This window comes from Dipodomys spectabilis, unplaced genomic scaffold (assembly GCF_019054845.1).
Source record: "Dipodomys spectabilis isolate Male_0828 unplaced genomic scaffold, ASM1905484v1 ptg000175l, whole genome shotgun sequence".
Classification (NCBI taxonomy): Eukaryota; Metazoa; Chordata; class Mammalia; order Rodentia; family Heteromyidae; genus Dipodomys; species Dipodomys spectabilis.
This window is the reverse complement of record NW_024870852.1, coordinates 17,678,476-17,693,429: the sequence shown is the minus strand read 5'-3', so window position 1 is coordinate 17,693,429 and position 14,954 is coordinate 17,678,476. Positions and strand designations below refer to the sequence as shown.

General features: G+C 42.1%; 1 protein-coding gene across 1 annotated transcript in view; it reads left to right on the top strand.

Annotated features, from left to right (window-relative positions):
* Ptprt (protein tyrosine phosphatase receptor type T) overlaps window positions 1–14,954 on the top strand; it is a 702,580-nt gene that overhangs the window by 616,859 nt on the left and 70,767 nt on the right. Inside the window, exon 15 of the mRNA XM_042694435.1 lies at window positions 13,044–13,234. Coding sequence (XP_042550369.1) covers window positions 13,044–13,234 — 191 coding nt within the window. The remainder of the gene's footprint in view (window positions 1–13,043; window positions 13,235–14,954) is intronic.

The following is a 14,954-nucleotide window of genomic DNA, read 5'->3' as shown; positions in this document are numbered from 1 at the left end:
TTGTCAAGCTATACACCTTTCCCTACCAATTCATAACTTTGCCTTGTATACTGACTGACTTGAATATCAATATACGCACATTCATTTAAGTTAGGTCTCTTAGTTAAGTGTGCCAAAATTAGGATGAGACCAATTAGAATGAAATGTAAATATGTGTGGAGATGTAATAATGAAATAGCCCCCTCTTGTATGTCTGATATAAACCAATAAAAGTTTTTAAGGGTTTTTTTTTTAAATTAAGTTTTAAAGTAAAATTAGAGTATACTACCTGTCCATTATGAAAGAAGAAGAAATTAAAATAACTTAATTTTTGGTGCTGCATTAGCATACCCACTTTGGGGTGTTTGTTGTCAAAATTTAAAATTGTAGCCAGTATTTTTTTACATTAGACTTTTAGAATAATTTGCTCTTTGAGATTCTTTCTATCTGGCATTTAGTTTTGCTTTGTACTTTTTGTGAGTTGTATACTCATATCTGTAATTAACTGATATTGGTGCCTCTCAAGTCACCTTTTGTATCACATGATTCTTTTACTATGGGATTCTTATTTTTTTTTTTTGAAGGGTCTGGAACTATGTCTTTGGTTTGCTTCACACCTTCCAGTCCCATGTAAAAGAATCATCCAACCATCTTCAGAGTCTCTCTGTATGCAAGATGGACTTTTTGGCAGCCTCACAAAGTGAAAACTATTTATCTCAGTGTAGAACTTTGGGGTCACACCATTTTCCCTTCAAAATTTTTGTTCTATTGTGGTCTCACATTTAAAATTGTCCAAGAGAAAATACTGACTGGCATTGTTTCTTTTGCTTTTAAGCAGTCATTTTCCTAATCTAGAGGTTTATCTCAGTCAGTGCTTGTATTTCAATAATATTTCAACAATTGGATTAGGCTATGGGTTTTGTTTTTAAATTGGCACAAGGAGGCGTCTACAATTGAAGGTTTAGTTTTATATCTTGCCAGGGAGCTGCTTCTTTTCTTCATTCCTGTAATATTGCTTTTGATCATTTATTCAGATCTTTTCGTTAATAACAACAATTATCTGTCATTTATATGTCTGTTTGCTTTTCTTCTCTGAAAGTGTCTTTTTGTTTCCTTCACACATGAACACACATGAGCAGATAATAAATTCACATTATTCTTACTAACCCTTGCCAGTACCTCAGTAAGTTTTTCAGATTTCTTCTCCACAAATTACTGCTTGTTGTTTATTTATTCTAATAGATTCTTATTTTGTTTTAATTCTATCATTACAATCTTGTTGTTTTATTTTTTTCCCATGGGTTTTAGCATGAAATATGAATTCTTTTTTTATTGTGAAAATACCATACAGAGGGGTTACAATTACATGGGCAAGATAATGAGTACATTTCTTATCGAGCATTGTTGCCTCCTCCTTTGTTTCCCCTTCCCATCCCTTCCCATACCCTCCCCATCCCCCTACCCGATCCTCCCCCCCCCCCACCAAAGTTGTAAAGTTCGTTTTTCGGCATAACGACTTGTACATCTTATTGTTGCAATGGGTCCACCTGTATCCCTATTTAAACGATTTGTTTTTTCCTTCCCCTCCACAAATTATACCAACATCAAATACAGTGAAAGCAGGGGTTATACTATGGGGGAGGGATAAAGCAACAAAGAAATCATCTTATAAATATGTTAGAAACAATCGCATGAAAGAAAAAAAAAACATTTGAATACTTATCTTGGGGTTCATTTCCCTAACATCAACTTATCTGTGTTTGAGTCAAGCAGAAAAGGTCAGATGGTGGTTGTATGTTTTTCATACAATTTCTGCTTTCACTCAGTGAATGTTTAAATAATTTTTATTTTCCTTGAAATGAACATATATTAATTGTATACACTAATGGAGCTCAAGCACACATGGATGAAATACAATATGATATTGAAAAATGTGTCCAGCACATACTAATGAAATCCAACCTCCCTTTTACTGGTCTTCCCCCCATACACCTTTCCCAACCTCTACTTATCACTTCTACATTCAGGTCAATTTTTGTTTCAGCTTTTATCTGTGCAAGAAAACATACAGTACTCACCTTTCTGTGTCTGGCTTATTTCGCTTAAAATAATGCCCTCCCATTGCATCCATTTTGCTGCAAAAGACAGGGTTTCATTCTTTGTGTCTGAATAATATTAGCCTGCAGTAAACTTGATTCATTTAATGAAAACTCTGTTGCCTCATTTTCAATCTTTCACTTCCTTTATACCACCATGTTTTCATGAATTTTATTTCCAGACATCTTTCTGAAATGCATTTCTACGTTCTGTTGAGTAGATTCATATCTTAGTAATGGGGGTATGGGTTGGGGGAGTGGGAGATCAAATTGGCTTCAATGGTCAATGGTAAGTGCATTCTTCTCTCACAGAATAAGTCAAGTGTTAGAATAGGTGGTTCTGGAAGTTGTTTTCCCGCTCTCTACTGAATCCCATGTTGGCAATGCCCCCAGCCTGTCTCCCTTCATAGATGTATGACTGTTTTAGTAACTCCAAGTATCACACCCAGATATGATGATATCCAGTGACTGAGACATTATTGGATGATATATACTATAACATTATATATATTAAAAATATATATATGTATGTATACATACATACATATATATATGTGTATATATATATATATATATATATATATATATATATATATATTTAAGTAGTCTAGAGGGGAGTTGCCATGTATCTTGATCAATGTTACCAAGATAAGAAGTTCCTAAGAGAACTGCCTACCCATTCTTTAAAATTTTGGAGGGGGAAAAACTAGCAAAGAGAATCAGGACTCCTTGATCAAGGTAAAGAAATCAGTATTTCCCCCTTTCCTGAAATAAGGGTGCTCACCCCTGATTCATGTGAGGAAAGTGTTGGAACACAAACTAATTTGTCACCTCTATCAGAAAAGAAGACTGAGACTCTTGGGTGAATGGTAGTACTGATGGCTGTTTTTCTCAGAATTTAGTATAGTATTTTCCTTACAATTGACATAGCAGATCTTTTCCTAGGACCCCATTTTGTCTTGTTTCTATTTATTTAGCTTGAAAGGAGGAAGTATTACTCCAGATCTGGTGTTTGCCAATGAATATTTTCCTCTGTTCAACTGGTTACTGATTGAATCTTTCTCTCTTTTTTTGTGGCTTGATCAGGAGGAAAAATCCTTAGTTACAACCCCCATCCCTAGGCAGGGAATCTAGCACTATCATTTCTCTTAGTCTGAGGGAGATTATAGAAGCAATACACATTCTCCTCACAAAAAGGAAGATTTATTTCTTATCAGAAAGAACGAATGGATCAAGAAGGCGTACTTCTTTTTTTAATTTGTCATGGCAATGTCAGAGTTTAAGAATACACTTGAAGAGCCCTAACCTTGTTTGCTAAGGTCTTTGATATTCTTTTTTTGGGGGGGGGACGGAGGGGGGTGGTCATTCATGAGCATTGAACTCTGGGCCTGGATGCTGTCCCTGAGCTCTTCAGCTCAAGCTACAGCTCCACTTCCGGTTTTCTGGTGGTTAATTGAAGATAAGAGTCTCATGGATGTTCCTGCCCAGGCTGGCTTTGAACCATTATCCTCAGACCTCAGACTCTTGAGTAGCTAGGATTATAGGCAGGAGCCACCAACGTCCAACAGTCTTTGATATTCTTAAGCCTAGGAAAGAACATTGGAAAAGAGTAGCCTAACCCCACATAATAAAGCCCATCAGTGTTAATGCCACTTGTATAATGCCTATTTCAGTCCCTCCTGTCCCCCCCTCCCTGCCACTAAAAAAACAATATTCACAGCGGGTGGCATTCCACTTAGTTTTACTGGTTCACTAATATGCATTCTATCAGTCATAATTAAACAGAGAGAAAGTAGTTCAATGTGCCATTATATTGAGTAAAAGTATGTCCCCCCAAGTGGATAGGAGATAGGGGTATACCCTGCCTGTTCCTCAGGGGTCACAAATCTCACACTTACCATAGTGGCAGACTAGAATTCAGTAGAGTAGAACAAATTTCCCTACAGCATGTCTCCTCTCCACAAGCCAACTGCTTCATCTTCTATTTCATCAAAGAAATTGTAATCATTTCCAACTCTAGAGAGAGAAAACTGGCTTGTCGAATCCGTTGGAAGATCATTTTGTACAATTTCAGAGGCTTTTAGAAAATTTCAGCAAAATTAAGTCTTTATCTTCATGCACATGTTAAGTGTGATATTGCTATAATTAACGGATATTCCTCCCAGATTCTGGCACTAGGTTGGTTGACAGACTTACATTTCAGTTCTATTATGAGCATATTGTCTTGAGGTTGGGTTGATATTTGATAGGAGAGGGGAGGAGCGGCATTGAGAAGAACTCTCAGTGGAATCCCATTTGACCTTTGCAACAACCTTCTCAGATGATATTCCCCTCAATATTCCCCATTAAAAATAAAGATGGGGCCAGGTGCCAGTGGCTCATGCCTGTAATCCTAGCTACTCAGGAGGCTGAGCTCTGAGGATTACAGTTCAAAGCCAGCCCTGGCAGGAAAATCCATGAGACTCTTATCTCCAATTAATCATGGAAAAAGCCAGAAGTGGTGCTGTGGCTCAAGTGGTAGAGTGCTAGCCTTGAGTGAAAGGAGCTCAGGGACAGTGCTCAGGTCCAGAGTTCAAGTCCCAGGACTGGCAAGAAAAGTAATGCATATAGACATACAGACATACGTAAGTAAAATAAAGATTGGGGGCTCACAGTAACTACATTTGAGGGCCTAGAGCTAGAAAGCTGTGAAGATCCTACATGAATTCAAGTTTTGTCTTCAGGTCCTGTGCTTAGACTCTGCAGCCTACTGTTGCCATAGACCCTAGAGTGTTGTTTGGCTAAGCACATCCCCACATTTAGGAGATTGAGTCTTCATCCCCACTTTAGCCTACCTCTCCTCTCAGGCTTTCTACTCCCAGAATGGATAGTTGCAATTCACTCATCGTACTTCTCTTCCTTAGAGGGCACATGGATTTGGGAGTCATTGTGATGTATGAAATGTGAAATTGATACTAGTATCAGAAATTATAGGGATATGGTTGGCTAGTTAAGAAATATTTGTCTTGACTCTTATGAAGACCTTTGCTAAGAGGGACGGCTCCACTGGAGCTGTGGAAAGAGCACTGTGAATGCAGAAAGAGCCTTTAGGAACTGGATGGAACTGCCTTGTCCTAGAGACCTGAACTAGGGCACTAGCCAGGAGAATGTAGTCAAATGGATGACTTTGGAGGTAGAGTGGAGACAAGACAAGGAATGAGGACAGAAGCTGTATTCGTCTGTTTTCCATTGCTACAACAAAATAATATCCAAGTGGTATTTCTTGAGAAAAGAGATTTCTTGAGGAAGTGGCGCTGTAGCTCAAGTGGTAGAGCACTAGCCTTGAGCTGAAGAGCTGAGGGACAGCGCCCTGGCCCAGAGTTCAAGCCCCATGACCGACCAAAAAAAAAAAAAAAAGAAGAAGAAGAAATCAAAAAAAAAAAGAAGAAGAAATCAAAAGAGATTTCTTGAGCCAGCAGTTTTGAAGGCTGGTGGAATCAGGTGGTCCTCTCTGTCTGGCCCCTGATGAGGATTGAGTGACATCCTGGAGAATGGTGTCCTAACCAAGTACTTGCAAAAGGGAAGGATGAGTCACACACCGTGAGACAGGAAGCTAGAGAAAAGAGAAGGGTCAGTCTTGTTCTTCCTAATGAAATCTGGTTTCACACAAGAGGAATGAAATCCCACAGGTGAATGCTATCCTGTGACCAGGGCCTCCAACGACCCAATCATCTCCCACCAGCCCCTACCTTCTTGAACATTCTTGTCCCCCCCATTATTGCCACATTGAAGACCAAGCTTCCCACTTAGGAGAACACATTCAAATCATATCTAAACCATAGCAGAAGCCTTAAGACTCTTGGGCTGCTTGCTCCAGCTTGTGGATTCCCTTGTATCACGAGGACACCCTGCACTCATCATTAAGACAGCTACCAGAGCGTGCATGCTTTACTATCTACATGCACTGGGCTGAGCACTTGGCATGCACTGTCTCTTTAAATCCTCATCACATTTTTCCCCTGTATTATAGATGGTGAAACTGAGGCTCAGAAAAGACATGGCCACTTGGCCAAGGTCACAGAGCCTGTAACTGTCTGATGAATGGTCAATGCCCTTTCCTGTTAATTCTGAGACCCAGACTTGGTGTTTCTCAAGCTGTGGACTGTGTTCCTCTCGGGAACATGGGCAGGTTGGGTTATCGTAATGTAAACATTTTAGTGAGACTAGCCTCATATGGAGATCCTTTTTTTTTTTTTTTTTTTTGCCAGTACTGGGACTTGTACTCAAGCCCTGGGCACTGTCCCGGAGCTTCTTTTGCTAAAGGCTAGTGCTCTACCACTTGAGCCACAGTGTCTCTTCTGGCTTTTTCTGAGTAGTTTTTATTGGACCTAAGAATCTCACAGACTTTTCTTCCTGGGCTCGCTTCAAATTACAGTCTTCACATCTCAGCCTCCTGAGTAACTAGGATTACAGGCACAAGCCAGCAGCACCCAGCTATGGAGATCTTTTAAATTATGTCTCTCACATAGTGGGAACATTAGGTATGTACCAATATGACTGTCACATAACTGAGAGGAGTCTTGCTAACTTTTTCTCCAGGCTAGCCTGGAACAATGATCCTCCCATTCTTTGCCTCCCAAGTAGCTAGGATTAAACCACCACGCAAAGCCTCATTAACCATATTCTAAGTGCTCAATAGCCACAGGCAGCTACTGGCTACCATATTAGAAATGTGCAGCTATAGAACATACCTGGCATTGTATGAAGTTCTATTGGTTAGTGCTTGGCTATAGCTATCAGAGACCTGAGCATGCTTGGCTTTCTTCCTCAAGCCTGGTACAGTACCATTCAAGCCATGCCTCTGACCCAGTTTTGTACTAGTTAATTGGAAGATGAAGTCCCATAGACATTTCTGCCTGGACTTAACTTTGAACTCTGATCCTTCAGATCCCAGCTTTTGGATAACTAGGAACTACAGGCGTAATCCAGGACCTAGCATGTTTGTTTGGGAAACAGATCTTGTTGTGTATTCCAGGCTGGCCTAGAACTTTCTGTATAGCCCAGGCTGATTTTGAATTCATGATCTCCTGTCTCAAGACTTACAAGTGCTAGGATTACAGGTATGTACTACCATCCCTAGTGCTTACTGTTGAAATGAAGCATGCATGGTATTTTTAAAAATCTTATTTAGTACTTTAGTACTGCCTTGAAAACATGTTTGTTTACTTATTTTGGGGGGGGGGGGTCCGGTAGTGGGGCCTGAACTCTGGGCCTGGACGCTGTCCCTCAGCTCTTCAGCTCAAGGCTAACGCTCTACCACTTGAGCCACAGCGCCACTTCTGGCTTTTTTCTGTTTGCTTATGTGGTGCTGAGGAATCGAACCCAGGGCCTTGAGCATGCAAGGCAAGCGCTCTACCACTGAGCCACCTTCCCAGCCCCTGTTTATTTACTTATATACATGGTTGGCATTGTATTTTCAGTGGGCGGTACTGCTGAAGAACTTTCTTCCCCACTGTGACCTCAGGATTCTATACTTTTTACTCTTTCTCTATATCTGATCTGCCCAGTACAGTCAATAACCATATGCCCCATGTGGGCATATCCATTGAAATTAATTAAAACTAAGCCAGTGTTAGCAGAGCAGCAGTGGTTCACACCTGTAATCCTAGCTACTCAGGAGGCTGAGATCTGAGGATCGTGGCTCAAAGCCAGCCCAGACAAGAAAGGCCATAAGATTCTTATCTCCAACTAATCACCAAAAAGCCAGCAGTAGAGCTGTGGATCAAGTGGTAGAGCATCATCCTTGAGTGGAAAAAGCTAAAGAACAGAACCCAGGCCTTGAGTTCAAGCCCCAGGACTGGCAATAAAAAAACAAACAACTAAGCCAACTTAAAAATTGCACTTCCTCTGTTACATTAGCTACCACTCAGATGCTCAATAGCTGCAAATGCAGCGTGGTTGCTAGATTGTCAGGCATAGGTGCAGGATACTTTCTCATCTTCACAGAAAGTTCTGTCAGGCAGCACTAGCATAGATTGTACGAAGTGATGTGAAGTGACACAGAAGTGCATTGCGAAGTCCCAAGCAGGTTTCCCTGGTGCCTATCCCTATGGCTCAGCCATCTTTCCATCTCCTAGGTGCCTGTCCCTTCCTATCTTTGCTAGACTTGCTTATTCACAACTTATCTTCTCTTCTCCTTCAACGACTGTGGTGTGCTTATCTCCCCAGGAACACACCTCGCTCCCCTTCCCGCATGTAGACAGCGGTTTACACAGCGCTTTGAACAATGGATGGATTTAGTGAGCGTTTGTTAGCCAGCTGGGACGGCAGTTCTGGTCAAATGATTGGGAATATTTGCCTGAATCTAGGGAGTTCTAAGTGGCTGGTGGCAGGGGATATGAGAGAGGGAGAAGTGGGGAAGGAGGGAGGAAAAACAGAAAGAGACCCAGAGACAGAATATTTGACTGAAGCTACCAGGGGTTCTAAGTGGCTGGGAGTAGGAGATATGAGAAGGAAAAAAAGGAGAGGAGAAAGAAACAGAGACTCAGAGGCGGAGACAGAATATTTGGCTCAATCTACAAGGAGTGCTATCTAAGTGGCTGATAGCAGAGGATATGAGATAGGAAGAGGGAGAAAAAGAGAGGGAGAATGAGACCCAGAGACTCAGAGACAAAGACAGAATTTTTGGCTGAAGTTACAAAGGAGTTCTAAATGGCTGGTAGCGGGAGATGTGAGAAAAGGAGAAAGAAAAGAGATGACAGACAGACAGACAGACAGATCCCAGGAAAGAAGGAACAGGAGTTAATAGTGAGGCTGAAAAGAGTAAATCAGGGAGACAGTCGTGACCTAAAATCTCATACTTGTCAGCCCATCCCCCAAGTCTCCCCACAACCAGAGGAACTTCCCCACAACAAGAGGAACTTCCAGGGAAGTCACAGATGTAGGCAACAGCTATCTAAAGCTGTAAAAGAAATCCACAAATATTATTACATGATAAACAAGCATGAAAGACCTGTCCATGGGAGACATGAAAATGAAGGTTCTGGTGAGGAGCAGAATGTAGGATGTCCTCTCGCTGGGCCAGCTGGTTCCAGTTCCATTTTATGAGTAGCGTGTGAATTCCCGCGCCCTTGCTGAATTAGCAGCAGCATCGCACATTGGTTTTAAGGCTCCCTCTCGTATAGGAACATCATAACGCTTTCTAATTGGGGCCTGATAAAAACGTAGCATTACTTGTAGGTTCCTGAGAGAAGTGAGTTGTGAAATTGGGTTTTCATTAAACCTAATGATGGAAAATTAAGTATAGTGCGTCTGGTGAAATGGGGTGTGATAAAAGGCATCGCTTCCGCATTATCGAAGGTTAATAAGGGAATAGGTGAGCCAAGATACATGGGACAAAGGGAGTCCAATAGTTGGATTAATAAACCTTGAAAGTCCCTTGGTTGCGAGTCTTCATAGCATCATTTGCAATGCCACTGATGCTGTTACAAATGTTACAGCAAATACGAGCGGTTAAATCTCAGGCGCATTTTATTTTCCATACCACTGTTAGTTTTGCTGACATCAAGTTTACAGTCTGTCTAACAATGTGTTAAGGGAAAATGATTGGGCACCTTACAAAACTTGCCAAATATCCATTCCTAGGAAGCCTGCTTCTGGCAGGCTGTTGGTCTCCCATGCAGCCCACACTCCAGGTCCTCTGGGAGAGGAAGGGGTCTCTGAAGGTACCTGTGTCCCTTATGGGAGCTATATAGGCTGGAAGAGCAGGTTTCGGGCCCTGACTGTCATTTCTTCTCCTGGGAATCATGAGGTATGGTGTCTAGAGACTCAAACTCCAGTGTTTTCTTCCCTCTCCATCTCCAACTCCATCACAGCATCGCAGGAGTTCTGCTCCCTGGAAGATTGTTTCTGTTCCATGGCAGCCTGGACACCTACAAGAAAGAGTGTGAGCCTTAATTCTGCAAGTCTTCGACAGCTTTACACTGGCTTCAAGAGTCTCCACGTTCCCAGCCTTCCTGGCTCTACCTCATCTTGTCTCTTCCAGCCTTTACTCTCAATCATTCTCTCTGCTCTTACCCAAATGTGCCTTCACCTTCAAGGTGAAGCATCATGCTTCGATGGTTCGACTTCTCTGTTTTCCATTCCAAACCATCAAGCCTGGGGAGGAGAAGTCACATTTCTCTCTTGTCTCTCCTTTGCCTAGTGTAGTCTTAGCACAGAATGAGTTTGATCATGAGAAAGGAAACAGCCCTCACTTTCTAGGCATTACATTTAATCAATCCCAGGAGAGAAAAAAAAAAGTCAGTAGTGTTTTTCTTACCTATAGCCAGGAAGGTTTTGCTTACATCTCACCTAGATCTTTCTTCTTTCTGTGTAAATCTGATCCTTGAGTCTTTCTATTAGCACTGAAGGGCCAGCTCTGCCTTGGCTATGTTTACTGACCACATTAAGTTGTTGCTGCTGCTTTTTTTTTTTTTTTTTTCAGTCCTGAGGCTTGAACTCTGGGCCTGGGTGCTATCCCAGAGCTCTTTCACTCAAAGCTAGCACTCTACCACTTTGAGCCACAGCTCCACTTCCTGTTTTTCTGGCAATTTATTAGAGATAAGAGTTTGACAGACTTTCCTACTCAGCTGGCTTTGAACCACAATCCTCAGATTTTAGCCTCCTGAAGTAGCTAGGAAGACAGGCAGGAGCCATCAGCGCCTGGCCTACATTAAATGTTTTTATGTTCCAGTCAATCAAACTAGAAGGCCTTTCCCTCTCCCTTGGTGAAGAAAATAACTTCAGAAAGACAGGGGGATAGAAAAATAAGACACATTGGCATCCCCAGACACAGATGGCAGCAGGAGGGGGACCAACACTGGCATTGGCCCCAAAGAGCTGGGCTTCCTGGGTATGCTGGTCAGGCAAAGTGGGGCCAGGTGGTTTACTCCTGAAAAAGATGCAGGCCATTCTCCTCCTTACCAGGAATAGCCTGTGATGCCAACCCACAGGAGTGGGGTACACTGTCAGTCACATACAGAGTCTATGCCCAATGGATTATTGTGACACAAGAGACATGCAAGTTGAAGAGAACATGGCTCTTGAAAAGCCAAGTTGCAGAAAGCAAGCATGTGTGTGAAGTCTCCCAGGGAATGAGTTAGGAACAGACGTGTAGGAGGTCTGTATGGTTGCCTTGCCACATCTGGAAAGATCTGGGTGAGGTCCATTGGTCGACTTATCCAGAGGTTCTCACCTGTCACAATGAGAATGCCCCAGGGCAGACCCTGCCCATGGCATTGAGACTGGTATGGGAACCACCAATAGCTGCTTCTGGGGAAGAGAAGCTAATCCAGAAGACCAATGACACAGACTGGCAAGGAGTTGGCAGGCCCAGGATATGTTTTTATAGGTCTATGGAAATACAAGTAGTTCAAACCCAATTTGAGCTGTATCAGTTTCCAGAGTGACCAACCCAACAGTTGTTACAGTAGCTTATTGAGTATAAAAGATTCTTGTCATAGGGAGAATATAAATATTCTGTCAAGGAAGGATGCTCAGAAGGAAGTACACTGAAGGAAGAGGTTCACAAAGAGCTGCAAGGTGGGTTCAGAGATTCTCCTGCATCAGCAGGATGGAATTAGGACAAGAGGACAGGAAGAAATGGTCACTAGTATACAGCTCATGGCTACAGAGAGCAGCTGGAGGATTAGAGTCCTGGCTACCTGGATCCAGTTCTTCCCATGATATAACCCAAAGGAAACAGCCCAATAAAAGTGGGGTCACAGGGATACAGGCCAAATGGTCCTGATCTCTAGGCACCTGAGGTTTTCCCCATCTACAGACAGGCATCAGAGACCATAGCTACCCTACTTCCTAAATAGAAGGCTGTCCCCACATTTAACTTGTCTGGCTTCTCATTGATTCTGGGGTTAGCTGGCAATCTATTATTGCTATTTATTTGCATAAGATACTAAGAAAAACTAAAGTGAACTTTGGCAACATTGCGGAGAAGTGAGAACACTTATACACTCCTGTGGGTATTGTGAATTTGTAACATCATTTTTCAAAGCAGTAAAGAAGTTTCTGAATAAAATGAACTATCACATTATCTAGTAATCCTACTACTGAGAGTGTATCCGAACAACTGAAGTGAGTATATTGAGATGTCTGTACTTCCATGTTCATTCTGTGTTCATAAGACCGTAATACAGAAATAATATGTGTTTATGAGTAGATGGATGAATGTTTAAAATATGGTATAAATATACAACTAGAGAACTGTTCAGCCATCAAAAGGAAGAAAATAATTTATGATAAACATAGATAAACAGACCAATAAATATTGATAACACATTGACAGCATTGATAAACACTGATGTAGTATGATCTCTCCTTTTATGCATGTTCTAAAAGTGATGGAAGGGTCATGCTGGTCAACATTTACTGTTAGGAAGAATAGAGGCCAGTGCTCTGTAACAAAGGAAGGCCACTATAAATAGAATAGAGGCCAGTGCTCTCTAACAAAGGAAGGTCACTATAGATAGTCATACTGTATCTTCAATTCCACAACTACTTAAGGAAATTATTCTTCTGATAAAGCAAGGATTTAAATAACAGATACATTAAGTACTCTGATTTAATTATTATACCATAAACACATGTACTGAAAAATCACATTGTGCCCCATAAATATGTTCAAAAAGCTTAGAGGAAGAACCACGAAGGGCAAGGAATGGCAACTCACCTGACACTTTGTCTTCACTCTTGTCGATCGGAGCATTTCAGTGGAAATGAGCCAAGGGTTACTGTGTGTAGTGGCTTGTGTCTTGCCTTAATATTTAAACCTACCCCATAGCCAGGCCAGGGAAGCAGTGTGTCCCTAAACTTCCTGTCATTTCCTGAGCCCCCAGCTAAGCTCCTCTGCCCTTCTCAAGGTCATCTAGGGATGATGAGGACCAAAGGTGAGGCTCCTGAGGTGATGGCTGTTCTGCCTCCTTCTCTTTGAAGCAGATGGCAGCCGTGGCGAGTTGTCTCAGCCCACCCTCACCATCCAGACTCATCCCTACCGAACCTGCGACCCTGTGGAGATGAGCTATCCCCGCGACCAGTTCCAGCCTGCCATCCGGGTGGCCGACCTCCTGCAGCACATCACGCAGATGAAGAGAGGCCAGGGCTACGGGTTCAAGGAGGAATATGAGGTAAGAAGGCAGTCTGTGGTGAGACTCCCTGATAGATCACAGGTACATCTGGGGGCCTAAAGCCTTGCTCCTGGAAGTGTGGTCTCCAACCAGAGGCAGCAGCCTTACTTGGAAATATGGTGGGAATGTAGCCCCTCAGGCCCGCCAAACACACTGAGTCAGAATTTGAATAGGAAGCACAACTTTTGGTGATTTGCGTATGCATAAAATATTTCATGCATCTTGTACCATGCCAAGAGATTTCAATATGTCCTTCCATATCTTTCTGTCCTCTCATCTCGCTGATCTCTGATATGCTCTCTCTCGCTCTCGCTCTCTCTCCCCTTCTCCCTCCTTCTCATCTTTTCTCTCTCCCTCCCTCTCTCCATTTGAATAACCCAGTAATCTCAAAGATCTTTACATTTTGGGGTCACATCATCCTTCAGTATGAGGATTAAAATGTCTCAGTTCTCCATCCCCCATGCTACAGAAAGCCTTTACACCTTCCCTGCTGGTGATTCCTGGCGTACATGCATGCATGTAGTGGTTGTTACCTTGGCATGGAGGAAAACCAGACAAGGGTTGTAGCCAAGTATATAAAGTGCTTGAATTCTTCGTGCTATTGCGCTTTAAGTCCTTAAGGATCCACACCACTGAGGAGTCCTTGCAAAGCTCTGGTTCTGTCAGATCGCCCTCCAGTCCCCTACCCAAAGTTCTTTCCGTGTCTTCCATCATTCTACCTAGCATGCAAGGCAAGGACTCCCATGTTCTCCTTGTCATGCAGAACAAGTTAACTTTTTGTCTGTCTCATTCCTTTTCATTTCAAACCTTGCCTGTTGCACTTCATCTTTTACCAACAAAAGAAGAACCAAATAGAAGGAAAGCCCTCTTACCATGTTTTCTTAATCCAAAGAACAGCTCCCTCCCAAAAGGAATTCTGGTGTACATGGAAGCCAGCTGCAACCAGATTTGGAAACAATCGTTACTTTTCTTTTCCCTTTCCCTTTTCCTTTCCTCTCTCCCTTGCTTCCTTCCTCCTCTGAATATCTCCTGAACATCTTCTATGTGAGTTATTTGCACTTATCTTTGTTGTTTATTCTTTCCTTTCTTCTGTCCTTCCCTTCCTTCCTTCCCTCTTTCCTCCATGCCTTCCTCCTTCCCTCCCCACCCTTTCTTTCTGTCACATAACGTACCTGCCCCAGGTATGTTCAGTTCACTTTCATTGTGTGCAGTAAAAATTCACTGATTCAGGCTCCGTACATTTGGCATTGTTGATAATAGCAGGCTACATTTATCCCACAGACTGTATTTTGAGAAAGAGCTTACAAAGTAACATTTCTAAAGTCATGTGAAATCATGAAGCTGTGCGAAACTTGGGGAGCCCAGACAGCTGGTTTTCCAGTGCAGTATACTGTATGATCTTAAGATATCATTTTGCTATCTTGGTTTTAAAGTTCTTTATTAGTTGAATGGAGAGTTTGGATAAGGTGATTTCTAAGGACTTTTCTGGTCTTTAAACTTTACAAGAGTATAAAATGCGATAAGGGGAGAGTTTTGACACATTTATGAAGACAAAATATTTATGCCAATGGATATGAGTAATTATCAGAAGAATCAGCCATTTCAAACATGGTCTAAGTAAAATAACCCTTGCCATATATTCAGTCTACAGACTGTGGTGGAATGCTAGAGTAGGAATGAAAGGAGATGATACTGTTATCTCACATCACTGGGTCCTATT